The sequence below is a fragment of the Phoxinus phoxinus genome (assembly GCF_949152265.1).
Source record: "Phoxinus phoxinus genome assembly, chromosome: 23".
In the NCBI taxonomy this organism is placed as follows: Eukaryota; Metazoa; Chordata; class Actinopteri; order Cypriniformes; family Leuciscidae; genus Phoxinus; species Phoxinus phoxinus.
The window spans coordinates 20,797,728-20,821,298 of NC_136898.1; the positions used below are offsets into that span (position 1 = coordinate 20,797,728).

The 23,571-nt window shown below is 38.3% G+C and overlaps 2 protein-coding genes across 7 annotated transcripts; both read left to right on the plus strand.

Annotated features, from left to right (window-relative positions):
- The first annotated feature begins 31 nt into the window (after positions 1-31).
- Positions 32-4,049, plus strand: ptgdsa (prostaglandin D2 synthase a). Of its 4 annotated transcripts, none has more exons than XM_079599868.1 (7): positions 32-190; positions 631-770; positions 1,845-1,921; positions 2,002-2,112; positions 2,216-2,326; positions 3,672-3,691; positions 3,816-4,049. In XM_079599868.1, the coding sequence occupies exons 1-6, from the start codon at positions 98-100 to the stop codon at positions 3,680-3,682; spliced, it is 543 nt and encodes a 180-aa protein (XP_079455994.1). In that variant the 5' UTR covers positions 32-97; the 3' UTR covers positions 3,683-3,691; positions 3,816-4,049. The 4 variants fall into 4 exon arrangements, with proteins under 4 accessions (XP_079455994.1, XP_079455995.1, XP_079455996.1 ...); XM_079599869.1 differs by having other exon boundaries at positions 3,675-3,691; XM_079599870.1 differs by having other exon boundaries at positions 2,216-2,317.
- A 740-nt stretch (positions 4,050-4,789) lies between these two features.
- Positions 4,790-11,009, plus strand: ambp (alpha-1-microglobulin/bikunin precursor). 3 transcript variants are annotated; one of them, XM_079599865.1, is made up of 11 exons: positions 4,790-4,848; positions 5,217-5,424; positions 6,705-6,850; positions 7,002-7,078; positions 7,161-7,277; positions 8,227-8,328; positions 8,412-8,458; positions 8,943-9,021; positions 10,072-10,239; positions 10,552-10,728; positions 10,866-11,009. In XM_079599865.1, exons 1-11 carry the CDS (start codon positions 4,814-4,816, stop codon positions 10,892-10,894), a joined length of 1,185 nt encoding a protein of 394 aa, XP_079455991.1. In that variant the 5' UTR covers positions 4,790-4,813; the 3' UTR covers positions 10,895-11,009. The 3 variants fall into 3 exon arrangements, with proteins under 3 accessions (XP_079455991.1, XP_079455992.1, XP_079455993.1); XM_079599866.1 differs by lacking the exon at positions 4,790-4,848 and having other exon boundaries at positions 5,264-5,424; XM_079599867.1 differs by lacking the exon at positions 4,790-4,848 and having other exon boundaries at positions 5,264-5,424; positions 8,946-9,021.
- Positions 11,010-23,571: the final 12,562 nt, after the last annotated feature.

Consider the following 23,571-nt stretch of genomic DNA (forward strand, 5'->3'; position numbering starts at 1 on the left):
GTGTGATTGGCTGGATTGTTGAAGGGGGCGGAGCTAATGTGGTTGGCACACTGAATAGTCCACAATCCCTGGCTGTGTTCTTCTCTACAACGTAACCATGAAGATCGCCTTGGTGACCATTTTTCTGCTGATGCTCCTGACAGGCATCAACGCCAGAGTCCAGCCGCAGAAAAACTTTGACCTTCAGAGGGTGAGAACTTTACGTTTCTGGAGACGTGCCTTTATCCGTAGGACAGTAATAGTGATGCTGCAGTTTCTGGACTAGCATCAGAACTTGGAGAGTGAGAGCAGGCTGGTGTGGTCTTGGATGTGAACAGCTGGATGTGTGTGGGTTGTTGGAGTTGTTGTTTTAAAGGCTGAAACACTGACATGGACCAGCTGTGGATGTGTTGAGGAGGGTAATGCTCTACCGGGCCAGCGATTGCATTAACCGCAGAGACAGTGCAGACAAACAGAGCTCAGGGCAAAGGTCACTCGCTCAGTGTTGCAACCACAAACATCTGACTTCTGCCAAGTCCTTCACGGGACTTTATGGAGAAGAGTGTTGGTTCTTGAGACCTGTCCGAATGGACATTGGGTTCATATTTCTGCTCTTTTTCCAGTGACGCGTGTTGTCTTGTGTTTGGTCAGTTTGCAGGGAAGTGGTACCGCGTGGGTCTGGCCTATGACTCTCCAGGCTTTGTGCCGTACAGGACCAGACTCACCGTCTCTATGGGCGTAGTGGAGCCACAGGAGAACGGGGACGTCAACATGACCATGTGGAGTCTGAAGTGAGGGACACTCGTGTTCAGACAATATCATATCAGTCATTCATTCTTTATTTTACCAGGTTAAAAGAATAATAATAATTACACATAATATGTATTTTACAATCACCCAACTAAGAATTGAATATATTCAGAGCAACAGCACTATTAGACTGTGATATTGCTTTTATACATTATTATTTCAAGTTAATATTGAGAAACTGACATTACAGACACAACGTGGACATTCATTTTGTTTTAGTTTTGATTCACAATGAAGTTATAATAGTTCTTAATATTTTATTCACACACTGTGATGATTCTTGTCTCATATTTCATAGAAGAGTTCCAAATCTTTTATTTATTTTATTCACACTGTGATAATTCTTGTCTCATATCTCATAATTAGAAAAATTCCTAATATTTAATTTTATTTGTCATTTTTATTTATTTTATTCACACACTGTGATCATTTCTATCTCATATCTCATATAGTTAGAATAGTCCCTAATATTTAATTTCTTTATTGTATTATTCAGACACTGATAATTGTCTCATATCTCATAGTTATAATAGTCCCTAATATTTGTATATATTTTATTATTATTATTCAGACACTGATCATTCTTGTCTCATATCTCATAATTAGAATAATTCCTAATATTTTTATTTTATTTTATTCACACACACTGATAATTTGCTGTCAAATATCTCATAGTTATAATAGTTCCTAATATTTTATTTATTTATTTTTATTATTCAGACACTGTAATAATTCTTGTCTTAATTAGAATAGTCATTAATATTTTTTTTAATTATTATGATTGATTTATTTTATTCACACACTCTTTGATTATTATTGTCTCATAGTTAATAGTTCCTAATATTTATTTATTTTATTTCTTTATTTTAATTTATTCACACTGTGATTTTCTTGTCTCAGATCTCATAGTAAGAATAGTTCCTAATTTTTTATTTTATTCACACACTGTGATTATTTTTGTCTCATATCTCAAAAGTTGTTAATAATAGTTTCTAAAATGATATTGTATAATATTATATGATTATACTCAGACCTTGTGATGATTGCATACGCAGGTCTTCTGGTTGTCAGCGTACGGTCTACGTTTATGAGAAGACGTCTGTGCCCGGCGTGTTCAGCTACTACAGCACTCGTGAGTCCGCCGCAGATACGAGGCATCACCGCAGAATGCTTGTCTGATCAGAAACTACAGCTTTGCACTGTCATCTGAAGGTCACAGAAGGGTGAAGGATGTCACGGTGGTGGAGACCAACTACACTGAATATGCGCTGGTCCTCAAACACAAGAAGATCAACAAGGAGTTCACACAAGTGTCTCTTTACGGTGAGCCTGAGATTAACAGCAGCATGAACTTCTCAAATAAAGCATCTTGGGAGGGTGTTTTTGTTCTTCTGACTTGTTCTCACGGCCCGTGCTTTGGCTGTAGGTCGTACTAAGAGGCTGAGGGCGGATGTGATGGAGAAGTTCAGAGCGTACGCCGCAGCTCGAGGATTCTCCAAAGAGTCCATCCTGACTCCACCAGCCGCCGGTAAAGCAGGTACATCACTCACACGACACGCTTTACTTCATCTGGACACTTACAACTGTCTGAATGCAGCAAACAACACCACACCAAACCATTTCTTTTAAAGAAACAGCACAAGAACACTTTTCCAACAAAGCATTTCACAAAGAGGAAATAAAACTGTTCAAATTGACGACAAAGGGTATTTGGAAATTTGATATAGGACACTTGGTTTGATATCTAATGCCCGGCACATATTGTATGACGTTACAAATTGATCAACACGACATGACACTAAAACTTAAAACTACTGACCTCAAGGTCCATTTGCGAGATTGGCATGCCTAGTTCTTGGCCTCTTTCCCTCCACGACCGCGTCCATATCTCTATCGTTCCTTCTCTTTTTTCACCGCACATTAAAAACTCACTTGCCAAAGTGTGATTCATCTTGCTCTATTTGTTTACCTCTAACATATGCTGAGGACGTTTTATTCTAACTTGTAGCCTACGATTCAATTGACCGTTCGCAAAGACCCGCCCCCCTTAGTTACTGTCGCTATGCCCGACAAACTACGCCGCTCTCACGCCACACCATGTTCTCACGCAGAGAAAAACACATCGTGGAGCAGAGAGGACGCTGACAGACCAGCTTACTTTTAATATTAAACATATTAAACAGTCTCACCTTTCAAATTTTTCATTTTTTAAAAGAAATTTGAACAATAAATGCCGTTTTGTGGCTCTTTAATGTGTCGTGACAGATCGCTGTAGAGTTAAAGAGACAGAGACAGATCGCCTCAGTTAAAGCTGCTCGTGAACCGATCATCTCTTTCTTCTAGTTCATTTATAGCATCAAATAAACATGAATGAACATCAGCAGGAATGTTGTTTTAACCGCGGAAAGGCGTCAGTACACTCCGCTTCTCAAGTTCAAATCCTTCCATGTTAATCTACTAACTCTCCTGACTGATTTGTCGGACAAAATGGCAGATGGCGAAGTATAGTTGGTCAGATCACCTGTCAATCAAGCTCCCTGCGAAGGGTCAATTGGTGTCATTGTACAGTCTACATACATGTCAGGTTTATTAGGCTATATAGATCAATGTCGTGATTGGAATTAATGATCTTACAGGATTGCCGAAATCGCAAAGTCTGTTGCAAGCATAACTCGGTGAGACATTGAGACAAATAGCAAATACTTTTTCTTTCAAGACTATATACGACAGTGACACAAATATTTGCTCAACAACAAGCGATCGTCGATGTGTGACTGAACTTTTCTTCACAGACCATTTCAATGTTCATTTATTGTCTAAAATAGTAGTATTTTCAGCCAAATTCTCACAAAATTTCTCATTTTTGTTTCTTTTCTTTTTAGAAGACTGTTAAGGAAATTCGGTAAGCGAGAGCATTTAATCTAGTTTATCAAACCCCATTTTCTCATCATTAACAACCTGACTTGTATTCAGTTCGGAAATGTTTCATAGTGTTTCTCATCACGCTTGATGTGTCTCTCTTTCAGTTCCTAATCCCTTTTAGAGCTGGACTGGAGGACACGACACACATCCTTACCTTAATGTGCCGAAATGATGTCAGTTTGTGACAGTTTGTAAAACTGTAACTGAAGACATTCGTTTGCTGTGCTTATAAAGCTGACAAAACATTCAACCTAGACAGAAGAGAGGAAATAAAGAAATAGGTCACTTCTCTGATAATCTTGGCTGGCAAAAAAATAAAATACTATTGTTTTTCTTCACGTTGTGTTATTCCCATCTGTCATTATAGTTTAGCATAAGAAATGAAAGTTAATGTGTAAATATGTGGGAATGTTAATGTGTGTAGGCTAGTGTACAGTTACAGTAGCCTACATCTCTTGAGCTGAAGATTGTATCATATAGCCTACCGTGTCTACTCCAGACGCGAGCGGCGCGACGCGAAAAAAGCAAACAGAACCCATTAGTGACGCCGTTCTATTTCTGACGTAGCCTACTTCAAAACCTCGCGCTAATTACGAAGAACATGTGCAACGTTCGCTTTGTAGTGTCCAGTGTACACCATATATAAATGCTTCATTGGCGGCTGTTTCTATTGACCGCGCGCTATACATAAGCCGTCCGCCATATTGGAACGGTCAAAGCCGGTCCGTGAACATTCGAGAGCAAGTGGACTGTGCGTCTACCGTAGTAACGCATGTATGAATATCTATATCTGCAATAGACTTCAGCACATGATTTTGTTAAACTAACACAATACAGCAAGTCGAACACGTCAGCTGACATGACATAAAAAGTTACTATAGTAGGAGTAAAAACATTAAAAAGTTACCATAGAATAAAAACTGTAATTTTGAGTAAATACAGATAAAAACACAAAGCAACACATTCTCACATGTGAAATGTTATCTTTTCTTCGGGCATTTAAATCTTGGCGGTTTCCCAATCAGGAGCTGTGATGTTGTGGCATCATTGATTCTCACTGTGAGTGACCATAGAGTGACGACGACACGCTGACCATTCCAAGATGGCGGGAGCGCCAACGTGGTCTGGACATAGACAGTATCTGGAGCCATCGAATTTGAATTTTATATGTGGTGTATAGACGGCCTCAAGCTTTTAAACATGCCACTTTTTGTGACATGTGTTTGGTAATTTGTAATTTCAAATTTTGTGAGGGTATGTTAGCCTATTTGTTGCAGAGCAGACAATATTTATATATTCATATTAATTCTAAAAAGTCACTCAACAAAAAAAAACTGATTCTTACATAGGCTACTGAATTGTAGAAATAGTCTATTATTCCATTATTTAACAGAATCATGTGATTTGTCAGAGTTTCAGCCAAAACAAAAAGGCACAGGTTGGAGTCAATAGACCGATAAGAAGAACTTTGTTCTATTTGTTTTGTTGGACTGGTTTTGGGGGAGGTGTTGCACACATGGCCTGCAGGTCGATGTCCTGTGGATGGAGTGGTTCTCGTCTGGCTTTGGGATCAGAACTTCATTCGGATCCCAGACAGACAGAATGATGCATGTTGTTCTGGTGTTCCTGCTGCCCCTCCTGGGACTGTTGCATGCTGGGCCTCTGCCCGATGAGCCCGTCCTCCAGACCCAAGAGAACTTTGATGTACAACGGGTAAGTGTTTCCTTTTGGAAGTTTAAGAGACTGTTTATGACCAGGACAAGTGTTCATAATTTTTACAGTTTTGATATAGTTGATTTCTATATAGACACAAAAACTCAAATGCATTGATTACATATAAATTATGTATTGAACACTTCAACCATTATTGGTCGGGAAAAAGGACTTTTGAGACAAAATGCCCCAATAGTCACACTGTGTCACAATGGGAACTTATTGTTTATTGACACTAATTTTAGAACAACACTTTTAAATGTAGTGTGTGTGTGTGTGTGTGTGTGTGTGTGTGTGTGTGTGTGTGTGTGTGTGTGTGTGTGTGTGTGTGTGTGTGTGTGTGTGTGTGTGTGTGTGTGTGTGTGTGTGTGTGTGTGTGTGTGTGTGTGTGTGTGTGTGTGTGTGTGTGTGTGTGTGTGTGTGTGTGTGTGTGTTTAAAAGGTTTCGTTGCACTTTAGCCTACTAATATTTTATATTGTAACAATATAAAATATTATTAGAGAAAAATCATACTACCTTTTAAACATTAAACAAATATGAAACCAAAAATTATGAATCAGTTTAAAATTAGACTTGTTATTTGGATTTTAGCAATCTTTCATTTTGTAATAATTAAAATATTTTGAGAAAAAAACCCTGAAAAATGACAAACAATATTTTATAATATGAAACAAATAGAAGCTAAGCAAATCATGAAATAGCCAAAATAATAATTCATTTTATTAATATAATAATAATTGTATACAATTTTTACATGTAAAACATTTGTGCTGCCGACCAACCTAACATTATGCAAAATGTCTGGTTGAAATGTATTGCTAACAAAACAAACAAACAAAAATATTATATTGCAATATTACTTTATAGGTCTTAGTTAATTTGGTTACTTTATACAATTTTTTATTTATTTTTTATTTAATCTACCACCAGTTTTAATGTGAAATCTGCATTAAATCACTTTCTGACTATTGCAGAACATGTAAATAATTATGCAATATTTTGCCCCGTTGCACCACGTTGTGTTGCCATTTCATTTGGCTGACACTTTTCTTTTCATTCCTGTTATGAATATGCAGATCATTTTATTATTATTCCTCAACAAAAATCCATAAGACAAAACAAGCATGAAAATTGTTAAGGTTACACTTTATTTTACGGTGTACTTACAGTGTAGTTACTCAAGAAAGTAGGTAACCTGAAGTCAAAAGGTTTGAGATCCACTGATCTAACTGACCTTTAAATGTCTCCTCCTCTGACCTCCTCCGCTCCACCTCTGGAAGTTCATGGGGAAATGGTATGGGATTGCGACGGCGTCCACGTGCCCTTGGATGAAGCGTCACAAGGGAGAGGCGTCCATCGGCTCGATGGATCTCCAGCAGTCCAGTGCCTCGACTCAGACCATCAGCATGACCCGCATCGGCCTCAGGTAACACACACTCATGCCACTAACAATAATAATATTACACCAAGGGAACAATGCAGCCAGGGTGTGAAACTCTTTCTTTTATTTCACACCTTCAAAAGCAGTCTGTGTGTCATGAGACCCAGTGTGACGGCATCATTCGTCTGTTTTGCAGACATGGCACCTGTAAGTCCATCAGTGGAGAATATCAGCTGACCACAACACCTGGGAGATTTCACTACCACAGTGCCAGTGGGTACAACACCACAGCTGTCAATCACTCGGTTCATGTCACTGTTGTCTGACTGTGGTTTGGGTGTCTTTCGGCCTGTAGAGTGGAGCTCCGACGTGGACACGTATGTGGTTCACACCAACTACGATGAGTATGCGCTGGTGGTGACGTATAAACAAAAAACGGGCGGGGAAAAATCTACATCTGTGAAACTCTACGGTAAAACAACCCTTTTCTTCCCTTCTTTTTCTTTTTTTTACCTCAAATCAAGTAGGCCTACTTTAAAAAATAACATGCCAAATATGGACATGCATTATAAATTATTTCTGGGGATATAAACAAAAATTTGGTATTAATACCCACACAGGAGGATAAGGTTTGTGATGGTTTGATGACTCGCCTTTCAGTTGAAGAAAATAGCGAGGAATGTGAGGCAAAGTTGCCACCACATGTGTTACATGTATGGAAACAAACAATTAATTTAGCTAAATGCTAACGCTAACATCCAAACGAAAACAGTAGAAGTGTGTGTAGTAGCCTAAGACACCCTTCTATTTCATCTATTATTTCTACTCAAACTCTGACTTAAGTTCAATGACTATGTTCAAAATAGAATACTAACATACTACATAGTCATTATGTGTGTGTGTGTGTGTGTGTGTGTGTGTGTTTAGTCTGTTTAGAACTTGTATAGGCCTGTATAACTACTGTATGTTTAAATTACATCACATAAATGAATGCCATTCACATGCAATATGTGGTCATGTGACTACAACGTGGCATACTGCTGTTTTAATGGGCTGCACCCGAAATTGCTTACTTCCGTACTATATAGTAACCCAGAGACAGCAAAATAGTGTCGGCCCTGATCCACATGTGCCAGATGTGGGCCACATCTGAAAAGCAGTGTAAGAAAAGAGTAGTGTCCGAATTCACCGTGTCCCATGAGGCTGTAGTACTACATGTGGATTGCATTCATAGAACTTTTTACTAGTCGTGAAGTAATTACTTATTCAGAAGAACTACCGTTCATTATTCTGCCTGATATTATTATATACAAAATACTGTGTTCAGTAAGTAATAATAAGCTAGCGTTCAGTTCTGAACATAGACAGTCTGACTCTGAACACATGTGAACTCTAATGATCTAGTTATGCTCCCCCTGTAGGGCGTAGTATGCAACTGCGGCCCACTCTCATCGAGGACTTCAAGACTCTGGTGGCTGAACAGGGAATGAGTGACGACACTATAGTTATCAAAAAGAACAAAGGTATCCTCGTGACGCGGACCAGTGCCAAACACACTCCTTTTATTCCGACCATGTCTTTATTTTTGTCCTTTCTGTGTCATCAGGGGAGTGTGTCCCAGGCGAGCCGGCCACACCAGAGCCACAGATCCAGGTGAGGAGCTCGCCATCATCACAAGACATCTCAACAATACTTACAGCATAAACAATCAATATTGTACTCTTAATTAAAAAAAATTAAATCCTGATAACATTTGAACAATTTACTGGTCGCTGTAAAAGTGCTTGTGACCTGAAGCCATTCATTAACTAACAGACAAGCGAAACATTAGGGTGAGTAAATAATGACAGAAATTAATTATTCGTTTAACTCGTTAATAATCCGGTAGCATTTTATTTTACAGTCCTGTTCCGCATGTAAATACGACATAGTGTCGGCCCAGATCCGGCCAACATCTGGGACGCGTGGAATCCACATGTGCCGGATCTGGGCCGACACTAGTATGCACTAACCCTAAATCTAACCTCAACCCATGTAGTTACCTTATATTACCAGTACGTTATTGGGTAAGTACACTGCAAGTACACGTACTGTAAAATAAAGTGTAGCCAGTGATGCTGTTATCTGACTGGCTCAGCAGAGGGCGAGGAGGAGTGCGGTTGTGCCGCCCCCGGAGGAGGGATCGGGCGACGACACGCCCATGTTCAGAGGACCGGGTCAGTCTTTTTTTTTAGCAATGTATAAGAGAAAAAGATGATTTATTTTGGGGTATATTTGTAGGTTTTGTGACTGGATGGTAACCATTTAATTTAATATGTAAGTGGTAAATATGTCAGTAGTATTCACAAATTATTGAGGCCATAAAAAGACATGTTTTAATGCAGTTCAAAATACTTTTTTGTAATATATTTCCTGATTGGATGGTTATTGAGGAAATGTGTCTTGCTTATTTGGGCAGGCTTCAAAACATATAAAACTATGAAGAAGAAGAAAAGATTCCCTTTCTATGTGCATTATTTTTTTTCAGAATAATTTTTTAAAGGCTGTATTTATTTGATCAAAAATACAGTAAAAACTTCAGTGTTGTGAAATATTATTACAATTTAATAAAAGCTGTTTTCTTTTGTAATTTATTCCTGTGATCAAAGCTGAATTTTCAGCATCATTACTCCAGTCTCCAGTGTCTCATGATCCTTCAGGAATCATTCAATCATATTCATGCTGATTTGATGCTCAAGAAACATTTATTATTATTATCAATGTTTTGCTGATTTTTGTGGAAACTGTGGTGCATTTCTTTCAAGATTGATGAATACAACATTTAAAAGAATAGCTTTTGAAATTTTTAAATATCTACTTTATAAATGTCTTTACTGTCATTTTTGAGCTATTTAATGCTTCCTTGCTGAATAAAAGTATTAATTTCTTTCAAACCAAAAATCTTAGTGTATCTTACATTGTTTTCACATTATTTTATCACGCGAGAAAGAAAACACAGAGTGAGGAATGATGAAAGTCACTGATCATTGCTTTGATATAGAAAAATATAGTTTCTTGTATAATTACATTATGATTAAAGACTACAGTTTGATATTGCTTTGATTACTGTTGATATTGCTTTTGATTACGTGTGTGTGTGTGTGTGTGTGTGTGTGTGTGTGTGTGTGTGTGTGTGTGTGTGTGTGTGTGTGTGTGTGTGTGTGTGTGTGTGTGTGTGTGTGTGTGTGTGTGTGTGTGTGTGTGTGTGTGTGTGTGTGTGTGCGTAGAATCATGTAAGTCCGAGCCAGATTCCGGTCCGTGCTTCGGGATGATACATCGCTTCCATTACAACTCGTCCATCATGACCTGTCAGATGTTCATCTATGGAGGCTGTATGGGGAACCAGAACAACTTTGTGACAGAAAAGGAGTGTCTGCAGAGCTGTCGCACTGAGGGTGTGTGTGTGTGTGCTTTATATGATTGATGAGGACACCAATTTGCATAATCCCATGGGTATTACAGCGTAAAGGTGGTTAAAGAGGACATTTCCTGAGTCCTTGTAATTAAAATGGCTTAAAAAACATACAAAACAATGTTTTATCAATGTGTGTGTGTGTGCGTGTGCGTGCGTGTTTATGAGACTGTTGTGTGTGTGTGTGTGTGTGATTCAAAGATGGATTACGGCCCAGCTGAGAGGCCCATAGTGACCCAGCACACACTTCATCTTGGTGTGGTCCTAATATATACACTGTGTGTTGTCCATCTAGCTGCCTGTAGACTGCCTATGGACGCTGGACCTTGTAAAGCATCCACACCCCTGTGGGCCTTCGATTCTTCTGCGGGAAAGTGTGTGTCCTTCATATATGGAGGCTGCCATGGCAACGGCAACAAGTTCTACAGCCAGAAGGAGTGTGAGGAGTATTGCGGAGTCATGATGAGAAGTGGTAGGACGCACACATTACACTGGGGATTAATAATACACATTTCATTAATATAATTTATCTTATTACCAAAACTGTAAACAGTAGCTCAAATTGTGATACTTGTGTAAAAAAAAAAAAAATTTGTTTTGCATTTGCAGGAGACGACGAGTTTCTCACTGTGAACTGAGAATGGTGTGAATAAGAAAGGAGCATTACTTTGTTTTAAAACAGAAAAGTGCAACATGGATCTGTTTCCAAAAGGCATTTACTTCAACATTAACACAATAAATAGAAACCTGTTACATTTTCTGGTTGTGCAGTTTATTTTTATACATTTTGGTTGAATATGATTTCACTTTTCTAACTTTAGTTAGTGTGTAATGTTGCTGTTTGAGCATAAACAACACCTGCAAAGTTACAACGCTCAAAGTTCAAAGCAAAGCTTTTTAAGGACTACAACAAACGGCTGGTAGGAACTACACGACATTCCTCCCGGGTTAGTGACATCATGAACCCTAAAATTGACATAAACCCCGCCCCCAGAACACGATTTATAGATTATCAAGACAGAATATGCTAATCAATGACTAGAAGATATCTACACATAAGCTACATAAAATCATCAACTAACCATTCAGAAATGTTTTCTACATGTTGTCACTTATTCTTGAGTCTCTCCGTCTTTATGACTTCGGTTTGAACATAAAAGGCTAAAAGTGTTTGAAATGTTCAGTGCGTGTGTGTGTGAGGTAAAAGGACACAAGCTGTTGTAGCTCCGCCCTCTGTGCTGGGAGCAGCAGCTCATTTGCATTTAAAGGGACAGACACAAAAACTGCGTTTTTGCTCACCCTCAAAAAGTGACAACTTTAACATGCTATATAAAAATATCTGTGGGGGTATTTTGAGCTAAAACTTCACCTTTTGTTTATTTAAATAAAGTAAAATAAAATGTATCTTATTTTATTTAAATTAAATGTATTTTATTTAAATTAAATGAAACAATTTTATTTAAATTAAATGAAACAATTTTATTTAAAATGTATTTTCTTTTAGGGATGTGCTCTATTTTCCTCTTACTGAATATGTCCCCTGGATTCCCCAACTGACGGTGTCCAGGAGAGGTCAGTGTTGTCTGCTGGAGGCGATCCTCTGAACAGCTCTAGTCGTGTGAAACCGCCTGCTGATCTGATTTCACTGCTGATCTGTGGCCAGTTTTATGGTTCTTGTAACAACACTGAAGCATTACGTTCAGGCGTATAAAGCTGATCCTGCATACGGGCAGTTTGGTACTCAATGTAAGTTAGAGCAAAGTCCCCAGCAGTTCTGCCAGGCTTCCTGCCCGCTGTTTCTCAGAATTCACGGCTGGTGATGTTGCTGTGAGAATGCTGGGAATATCCGGAGAGGAAAAAGGAACTGACGGCTTTCAGTGACCTTCCGGCCAGGGCCACATCACCTGCTCACACACACCCTCACACAGAAACAAATACGCTGAAGCCGTAGACATGCATGTACAGTGGCTCCAAAAACTATTTGGACACTTAATGCATGCCTAAAATGTCTGGATTTCATTGCATTCGTTTCTAAATATCAAACCAAGTTTGCGCTCAAATGTTGCTGGAGCTTTTCTCAGAACTAACGTCACGATTTTAGTGGCTGTATAAAGTCAGTTCATGCCGGTGTCCTAGCACAGTAACTACAGTTCCACTAAACGTTTGACAACAAAAGTGTCCACAGTATTAATACAATAAAACTGCACAAGACGTGTAGTGTGAACATATATAAACACACAAACATCTGCACTTACCAACACATGCTGATGCAGCAAACACAAACCCACAGCACACTCATTTTCACAAAACACATTTTCAGTTTTACCCAACCGCATATACATTGCAAAATCTGAACTTCTTTAGAAATCACACACTGATTTGTTACACATTACAAGTGTTTTCACAAAAAGTACTGTGAAAATGCAAAAACAAAAGTGAGCGACCGCTCCTGTCTTCACTCCCAGTTTATTTCAAACCCGCATCCAGCTACTGTGTATAAATGTTTATTAGTGATTTACTTTAAGACATGCTACTAGCGATCATACTCGCTGGGGTTGGGGATTTAAAAAAATAATGTGTATCTTATCCTGCACTTTTTGTACAGTGGACATGAATCACACCTCAAATCGTGCAGCTTGTTGTGAAGAGATGTACTATTACTTTTACCACCCTGAACACAACTGCATAGCAACACCCTGGAAACCACCTAGATAGAACACAACAGAGCAACTCCACAGCATTCAATATAATCAAACTGCACAACATGTGTATAGTAACACCCTGGAAACCATCCAGAACACATTAGCAACTGCATAGAGCAACAACCTGGAAACCACCCAGAACACATAACTGCATAGCAACACCTTGGAAACCACCCAGAACACATTAGCAACTGCATAGCAACAACCTGGAAACCACGTAGAACAAATAACTGCATAGCAACACCCTGGAAACCACCTGGAACACTTTAGCAACTACACAGCATTAATACCATTAAACTGCAGAAGATGTGTATAGTAACACCCTGGAAACCATCCAGAACACATTAGCAACTGCATAGCAACAACCTGGAAACCACCTAGAACACTTTATCAACTACACAGCATTAATACCATTAAACTGCACAAGATGTGTATAGTAACACCCTGGAAACCATCCAGAACATCTTAGAAACTGCATAGCTACACCCTGGAAATCATCCAGAACATCTTAGAAACTGCATAGCTACACCCTGGAAATCATCCAGAACACATTAGCAACTCTACTGCATTAATACAATAAAACTACACAAGACGTGTATAGTAAGACCCTGGAAATCATCCAGAACACATTTGCATCAGGGGTGGAGAGTTTTACAAAGGTAAGCACCACTCACATTTTCCTCAGAAATTGTATAAATGTACTTTATATCGTGTGTCTCATTGGCGAAACACTCTGGCACAGCTGAAAGGTGTTACACATAATTGAGCCTTCTTACTATATACATGTTGAGTCATGAAGTCAGATGAGTCTACCAGCTGTAGAGTTCCTGCAAACCTTTGATGTGCATGTTTCCCACAGGGTTGCAGTGGTCTGGGTAAATGAACGATACATAAGGCATCTTGTGTGCGTCTATGTGTGTGTGTGTGTGTGTGTGTGTGTGTGTATGCGTGAGACTGGGACCAGTTTGTGGTGCTTCTTTGCTGTGGGAAGACTGCTGGTGTGTAAATATTAAAGAGTGTGTGAGCGTCTGTGTGTGTACATGTGTCATGTCTGTTGGCAACTCAGAAAAAAACGGTTTCAGACCGCTGAACAGGATCAAAGCCAGTCAGCTTAGACAGAAGGGTTCACTTCTCCTTCGAGATAACACATGGTCACACACATATACATTTTCACACACGTATTCAATCACACCCAGACTTTCCCACAGAGGGCCCCGTTGAGTGCGCAGTTATGCAGAATTGCATAGCACACACAGGTATGATGTGAAATGAAAAATTCTCTCATCATATTTCAAAGTCATTCCAAACCTGTGACAAAATACAATCTTTTTAAAGAATGTCTCTTTTTTCCCATACAATGAAAGTTAATAAAGTCCAGTGTTATTTTGGACACCATTGACTTCCATTGTATAGACAAAAAAAATAAAAAAATCTTCTTTTCTGTTCGATAGAAGAAACAAAGTCTTGGAGGGTTGTAATGACATGAGGTTGAGTAAATGTTTTGGGTGAACTATCCCTTTGTCCCCCTTTCCAGTTCCCATCCATTGAAATAGCATGGAAAAAGTCTTTGGAATTTCTTGTTTTTCACAGAAGAAAGAAAGTCATGCGGGTTTGGAACAACATAAGGGTGATTAAACAATGAAAGACTTTCTTATTGGTTTGAACTAATTCTTTTAACCAGTTTCACTATGTCAATACATGCATCACCACAAGCACTCATTGCAGAAAAACATAAACCACACAGAACATGATTGACCGGAGATGAATTGCACGTCTCTTTTCCATCGCAATTAAACACAAGTTCAAGCAGAAACACGAGTGGGGAAAAAAAGGGTGCTTGGATTCCTTTCTCCGTCTCCTCACAGGCTCTGAGCTCGACCGTGACCACAGGAAGAGCGAAGCCACTGATTGGTCATTGAGTCTCCACTCAAGCACATTTGTCAGCTTGGTTGTGTACATAATAAAGCCCTCAGCAGGTTAGAATTAACTTTGTCAAACACTTCCCTTGCATATGATCAAAGCTATGCCCTCTTCCTGTGAAGATTTGACCTTCCTTTCATGTGTGACTGCTTCTTTTATTAAACAATAACTTAGCAATGTAATGACAATACTAGAGGTGTTCATGCCATTTTCTTTCTTTTTTTATTATCATTATAGCTTGTTGAGACAAAGAAACTGCTTCTGTGCAGTAGAAAATAAAGCTATTTAAATTGAGGCTGTCACTCTGTAGAGTATAGGAAAAAAAAATCTTAAAAACGGTCCTAGGACATATACTTGGGGTATACCTTTCACCATCCCTTATTAATACATACTTTTATTATGAAAGACAACCAAAAGTGAAAGACGGACTCTTATTAAGTAAGAAAGCCTAGGGGTTTCTATAGTTTTTACCCCTCTCTGTCCCCATTCGGTCTTCCCTCGTTGATCCCAACCCCCACTCCTCTCTCCCACCCAGACATCTCTCTCTCTCTCTCTCTCTCTCTCTCTCTCTCTGTATTGGGCTGTATGGGGCAGCAGAGAGAAGGGGAGATGACAATGGAGAGAAAAGAGGGTTGCAGTTTGGGGGTCTACTGAATAGTCCCATTCAGCCTGCCCAGTCAAACAGAAACGCATCTCCCCACTCACTTACAACCCATAGTTCCACTGCAAACAACCAGGGCTTTATTCCCCACAATCACTTGCCAGCGCACACACTCACACTTGTGTAGCCCAAAAGGAGTGACGGCATGGCCAGACATACGTACATACACGCACTCACCCGCAATCAATAGGAGGAGCACTGGGGTGACACACATAGCGTATACTCAGCTTCAGTGTGGATCAGAAGTGGAACTGGTGAGCGAGATCTAAAGTGCTCTCTAGTGCTGTGTCGACATGTACGTGGTCACATGGAATGATCACAGAATCAATGGAAGACATGAGAGTGTTGACGTGGTGGTCAAGAGGTTTGTTGCAAGCACTCAAACCTGAAGAACTCGCACAGTCAGCAACAAAAGATGATTTTAAAGCAGGGACAAATTTTGCTGATGGAATCACAAATGAAATGGAAATGGCGTGAAATGGAAACTCACCAATCTATTTTCTAAATTAATGTTATTGATTATTACTGCAAACTGTTCATCCACCATTGTGTTCTTTTTCTTGACCATGCATGTACATTTTAATTAAAACGTCAACTTGATCTTCCAGTGAAATGACAGTCTTCTCTCTAGTGATATATGTCAGCTTCTCCAATCATTTAGTCTGCTTAAACCCCGCCCCTTTCGTATAATTGAATGCAAGCTAGCGTTCACATCTGCCTTCATCCAATCAGCAACCGATGGATAGAACCAAGTCCAGCCCTATTTGTTTCACGATAATCCGTTTCACTTGTACATACTTCACAATACGGAAGAAAATATCAGTCGCTACTCTAATCTCGACTTTGAGGATACATTTTGGGATGTTTTATGAAACCCAGAAGATGATATAGTGTGTATTTTTGCACTTCAGGTCATTCATAGCATGTGCTTTTTTTAGAAGATAGATCTTTTCAAATTTTACCATTCGTCAGGTGAAAATTGTAATTTGTATTGCTTAGAAAAGTAAAAGCACAGTTCTTTAACAAGCTGCACAATTTGAGGTATCATTCATGTTGTAGCTTGTCAAGAAAATAAAGCTGAAATTGAGGCTGTAAAAAAATCTTAAACCTGTTGTTTCTGATGAGCTAAAGGTACAACAAAATAAGGTCCTAGGACATATACTTGGGGTATACCGATCACCATCCATTAATAACATTATGGCTGGTGGGATTTCCCTCATTTTATCAGTGTGAAAACTGTCATTCAGATTGCCTAATAAAGTAAAAGCACAGCTCTTCTGAACAAGCCTAACAATTTGAGGAATCATTAATGTCTTAAGCGCAAGCAGTGTGAAAAGAACAGTGTGGTTATTGCACCAATTTTAGTACATCCGTACTTTTCACGTGACAGATAAGTTAATATGACTTTCTGAAATCTGATGTTTCCCTCACATCGATGAATCCAGACACGGACGATAGTCGCATCAGAGCGTCCAGCTGGGTGAGGTCAGTGCCCTCTGGTTACAGAGACCTGAACATGTGTAGAGAGGAGAAAGTCTGACCCCAGTGCTCGCACCCTACTCCTTAACCTCAGCTCTATGTGTGTGTGTGTGTGTGTGTGTGTGTGCAGGGGAGCGCCCTGCCCTTGAAGCCTGTTGCACGAATGCGTCGCTGACCAGACATGCCCTCCTAAACACACACTCACACACCCACACCCTCCCTCTTTATGGTCTGTTCAGGAATGAGGCAAACAGCAGTGAATGAGACGCACAATAGCAGAACAAAAGGTGCAGGCAGCAGGAGGGTACAGCGATGTGACAGGGCGAGGGCCGTGTGTACGTATGCATGTGTGCGTGAGTGTATGCTCCATATGGGCGCTCCCTCGCGCAGAAAGGCAGATGTCACATGAGTGGCCCCGCCCCACAGGCCATTGGGTCACGCCGCTCGGGGACACGTCTAAATAGCTGAGCAGGAGCGAGGATGGGGCCTCTCCCCAGCTGCCTGCTCCATAAACACATAACCATATTCATGCACTCAAGCGCCCGGGTTCCCCTCCTGCTTTGTTAGTGCTCTTTTTTAATGTTTGTTTACTTCTCCATGCTGATTTCTGCTCGATTGTCCTCTGTCTATCATGCTTACTGTGCACACACTTCTCTCTCTCTCTCTCTCTCTCTCTCTCTGTATAAATATCACACTACATGTTTGTTTAAAATTGTTTATTGTTATTCCAGTGATATAAAAGTACAGTAAAAGCAAGATACACTTATATATCTGTAGTATAAAGCAAAATGTTGTTTGACCAGAGCAGCCTTGCAAATGATACAGACAGGACAAAGAAATTACTGTAAACAATACAAGCTAAATGCTGACACTGTGAACAATAAATGAATGCAAAATATCAATAATGCACATACAATATTTATATATATATATGTAGCTTTAAGGGTGTTGTTACATGTGTACACTTTAAGTGCCATATTGGTTTTATTTATGGTTTCTAAATGCAAAAAGTATGTATAGTAGTACAAGTACAATGCAAAAGTATGTATAGTAGTACAAGTACAATGCAAAAGTATATAGTAGTAGTACAAGTACAATGCAAAAGTATATAGTAGTACAAGTACAATGCAAAAGTATATAGTAATACAAGTACAGTGCAAAAGTATATAGTAGTACAAGTACAATGCAAAAGTATATAGTAGTACAAGTACAATGCAAAAGTATGTAGTAGTACAATGCAAAAGTATGTAGTAGTACAAGTACAAGGCAAAAGTATATAGTAGTACAAGTACAATGCGAAAGTATATAGTAGTACAAGTACAATGCAAAAGTATGTAGTAGTACAATGCAAAAGTATGTAGTAGTACAAGTACAAGGCAAAAGTATATAGTAGTAGTAGTACAAGGCAAAAGTATATAGTAGTACAAGTACAATGCAAAAGTATATAGTAGTACAAGTACAATGCAAAAGTATATAGTAGTAGTACAAGTTCAATGCAAAAGTATATAGTAGTACAAGTACAATGCAAAAGTATATAGTAGTACAAGTACAATTCAAAAGTATATAGTAGTACAAGTATAATGCAAAAGTATATAGTAGTAGTACAAGTACAATGCAAAAGTATATAGTAGTAGTACAAGTTCAATGCAAAAGTATATAGTAGTACAAGTACAATGCAAAAGTATATAGTAGTAGAACAAGTACAATGCAAAAGTATATAGTAGTAGAACAAGTACAATACAAAAGTATATAGTAGTAGTAGTACAAGGCAAAAGTATATAGTAGTAGTAGTACAAGGCAAAAGTATATAGTAGTAGTACAAGTACAATGCAAAAGTATATAGTAGTAGTACAAGTACAATGCAAAAGTATATAGTAGTAGTAGTACAAGGCAAAAGTATATAGTAGTAGTACAAGTTCAATGCAAAAGTATATAGTAGTACAAGTTCAATGCAAAAGTATATAGTAGTAGTACAAGTACAATGCAAAAGTATATAGTAGTACAAGTACAATGCAAAAGTATATAGTAGTACAAGTTCAATGCAAAAGTATATAGTAGTAGTACAAGTTCAATGCAAAAGTATATAGTAGTACAAGTTCAATGCAAAAGTATATAGTAGTAGTACAAGTACAATGCAAAAGTATATAGTAGTAGTACAAGTTCAATGCAAAAGTATATAGTAGTAGTACAAGTTCAATGCAAAAGTATATAGTAGTATTACAAGTACAATGCAAAAATATATAGTAGTACAAGTACAATGCAAAAGTATGTAGTAGTACAAGTACAATGCAAAAGTATATGGTAGTAGTACAAGTTCAATGCAAAAGTATATAGTAGTAGTACAAGCACAATGCAAAAGTATATGGTAGTAGTACAAGTACAATGCAAAGTATATATTAGTACAAGTACAATTCAAAAGTATATAGTAGTACAAGTACAATGCAAAAGTATATAGTAGTACAAGTTCAATTCAAAAGTATATAGTAGTACAAGCACAATGCAAAAGTATATAGTAGTAGTACAAGTACAATGCAAAAGTATATAGTAGTAGTACAAGTTCAATGCAAAAGTATATAGTAGTAGTACAAGTTCAATGCAAAAGTATATAGTAGTATTACAAGTACAATTCAAAAGTATATAGTAGTAGTACAAGTACAATGCAAAAGTATATAGTAGTACAAGTTCAATTCAAAAGTATATAGTAGTAGTACAAGTACAATTCAAAAGTATATATTAGTACAAGTACAATTCAAAAGTATATAGTAGTACAAGTACAATGCAAAAGTATATAGTAGTACAAGTTCAATTCAAAAGTATATAGTAGTACAAGCACAATGCAAAAGTATATAGTAGTAGTACAAGTACAATGCAAAAGTATATAGTAGTAGTACAAGTTCAATGCAAAAGTATATAGTAGTAGTACAAGTTCAATGCAAAAGTATATAGTAGTATTACAAGTACAATTCAAAAGTATATAGTAGTACAAGTACAATGCAAAAGTATATAGTAGTACAAGCACAATGCAAAAGTATATAGTAGTAGTACAAGTACAATGCAAAAGTATATAGTAGTAGTACAAGCACAATGCAAAAGTATATAGTAGTACAAGTACAATTCAAAAGTATGTAGTAGTATTACAAGTACAATGCAAAAGTATATAGTAGTACAAGTACAGTGCAATAGTATATAGTAGTAGTACAAGTACAAAGCAAAAGTATATAGTAGTAGTACAAGTACAATGCAAAAGTATATAGTAGTACAAAGTGACAATTCATATTTTGATGTGTTAAATGAGACGACAGTAGAAGTCATTCAAGAATTCACACACACAAGTTTTCATATTGGCACTGTGTGTTTGCACACACTGTATGCTACATCTGAAAGCATTCATATTAAGATTTAAACCCAAGATCAGTGTTTATGTTCACCTGTTATAAGCAGCTTGGGGCTTGTTATTTTCTCCATAAAGTCACTCATAATATATGGAATTATAAATGAATACCGTAGTCACATATTTGGGCTTGTTAGTGCATGTATATCACATTACATTTTGGCTGCTTCATTGTTATTAGGCGAGATGATGTTTCTCACTGTTGCAAGTCACTTATTTTAGGCTTGATTTGTCAGAGTTTCATTCGTTTTATAGGAAGTATCTCTTATAAAGATGCATCTAACCTCATAATCACGGATTTCAGTCCGTCTGCAACATTCAGAATGTTTTAATGGATGAAAGGCATTTTTAATGCACTTCAGAGCCCTGTGCACAGTTATAGTTAAGGAACATTAGTGGATATTTAACTGCAGATTCTAGCCAGAATCAATGTGTGTCTTGGATGATATTCAGGCCTTGGATTGGGAAATCCTGTTTTTAGCAATTACAGGAGAGATGGTAAAGGTGTGAGCCGCCACGTAACAACTGAAGGCCAACACACAGTGTTAAGTAAATCTTTGATTGAAAGTCGGACAGGAATATTGTTACTCTTCTCACATTTATCTTTATTTTGATATTTCTCAACTCTACCAAACCTCAGTTTGTTATGATGATACAGAGTCGTGTCTATGATTCCCTGTCATTTCCCCATCTCTCTATTCCCAAGGTTCATTAGCATAGCAGCTGCTGAGTGCAGGGTGTGTGAGGTGGAGACGGCTGGAGTGTGCGTGTGTGTGTGTGTGAGTATGTTTTGGAGGGGGTAAATGTAGGGGGATCTAATCAATGGTGGTCCGTCTGGGAGCTGAATAGCGATGAAGCAGAATCCAGCAGGCTGGACAAAAAAAGAGGAGAGCGTAGAATAGAGCGAGAGAATGAATGTGCTTGTCACTGTGTGCTTGAAAAAGCACAGAGCGGAGCGAAAGAATGAAAGAGAGTTCAAACAGGAGAGGAGGGTAAAGAAGGACAGGCCTTGCCACCTGTCTCATTCTCTCCATATTTTTCCTCTCGGTTTTCAATACGAGAGAACTTTGTTTTACATATTTAACAGCATGCATTAGTGGGTTTCTCATATCAAACAAAAGCAAGCAGTTTTCTTTGCTTTGACGTGTTCAAGAACACTGATTTTATAAATGTACATTTCCGCTTATATAACCTGTTAGTCAGCCTAGTGCGTACTACATCTTTTTTTTTTTTTAAATGCCAAAAGCAATCATATATAGGACAAGGACATTGTGAGTTGAGCAATCAGTAAAAATTGTTTTACAGAGAATAAAGCGTGTAACTACATTTCATTGCACGTTTAATGAACCAAAAAAGAGACATGGGTCTGGATAATTAATAACACAATATATTATAATTTATATAATATTGATTTAAATGTAAATTATTAATGTAGAGCTAATTATTTTAAATAAGTTAAGTAAATTTGACGCTCCAAAACTAAATACAATGTTGGTCTGATTATAAAATGTTACAATGTTGGTCTGAATACCAAACACGAACAATAAAACCATTGCATCTTTAACACTATAGCTCATTCCCACCAGCAGATGAGTGCATTTATTGGATTATATGTGTTTGAAAGGAACTTTTCCTGGTAATAGTTGTGGTCATGACTAAGCCATCGAAGCAATCATTCATCTTCATTCCCTTCTGGCTATAATGTTCCCTGCCTTCTGAGAATTCGCAACAATTTTTGCAGCCACAAACATGTTTTTCTCTGCATGTGTGTACTTGCACCAGGGCAAGCGATGTTGTGGGGCCTTTGTGGAATTACACAGGAAAGTATGTGAAACTACTGATGTGAATCTGTCCGTGCGGAGAGGTCGTTTTGATCTCTGAAGCACTTGCGCTGGATTTCCACGACTCTGAAGGTACGGGACAACAAAACATTCCTGCGCACCTAATTACAAAAAAAAAAAAAAAAACTCCAACTCAAAGCCTCCACTTCACATTCTCCGCTCTAGAAGAGGAGCATGTTTCCTTCTCGCTCTCAAGTACATTCACAAAATTCTTGTTCACATTGTTGGGTTTACACGTCCCTCCCTCTCTAGCTAGCGGTGGGGGAAGGCTAGCGCGCAGAGCGACGGGACTCTGTTAAAATCATTTCCAAATTCCTACGATGATGTGTGTCGGGACTGAGGCACATGAAGAATCTATTAGGGGGCCTCTCTATTGCACTCTGGGAAGGTGGCCAACTCAGCCGCCGGACAATGGAAATCCAGCTCAACAATAACATCCTGCCCGGGGAATGGAGGGGGAGGGGGGGGGGGGGCATGGAGGGGGGTGGAAACAGAGAAGGATGCCATTGAGGTCACAGTCTTCTAGTGAGGGTTGTCTTCAAAAGCATGCAGTAAACTAGGTTTACCTGCAGAAAACCCCAAGCACTCGGAGCGGTTTCCTTGTGTTCTGCTGCAGTTCGGATTACCGTTGCAATGAAGCAAGCTCTGGGCGATGTCAGATCAAGTTTTGGGCTTATTTGTGAATTTCAGAAATGCATGAGCTGGACATTCCACACTTTTCACTAATATATCAGAACAGAAATCAGCACACCAACTCTCTCATTACATGAATGCATGAAATGCAGAAAACTTAATTTCTAACGCTGTTAAGTGTTTCAAAGTTCCCTTTCACTGTAAAAAGTGATTAGTTGACTTAACTTTAAAAAAGTGAGGAAAGTGTTGCCTTAAAATAAGAAATAAATTTCATGCGTAATTGAAAAAATTAAGTTATGTGAACTTGACAATTCCACATAACTTAATTATTTCAATTCCACATGGTTTATTTACTCAATTTTAAGGCAATTTCCTTACTTTTTTAAGTTAAGTAAATAAACCTCATGTGCAATTGAAAAAATGTTCTTAAATTTTTCAATTACGCATGAAGTTTATTTCTTATTTTAAGGTTTTCCACGTTAAGTCAAACTGATCGCTTTTTACAGTGTTGGAAGTCCAAAAGAAACTCAGGCCGAACTGCATGAAAATGAACAGTTGAAATGGCTTGACATGTGTTTTCTTAAGTTTGTAAAAGTATGAAGAAATGCTACGAGACTCCAGAAGAACAGAAGGGCAGAGAGCTGCTCCATGCACAGAGTAACATAAAACCCACGCAAACACACGGGGA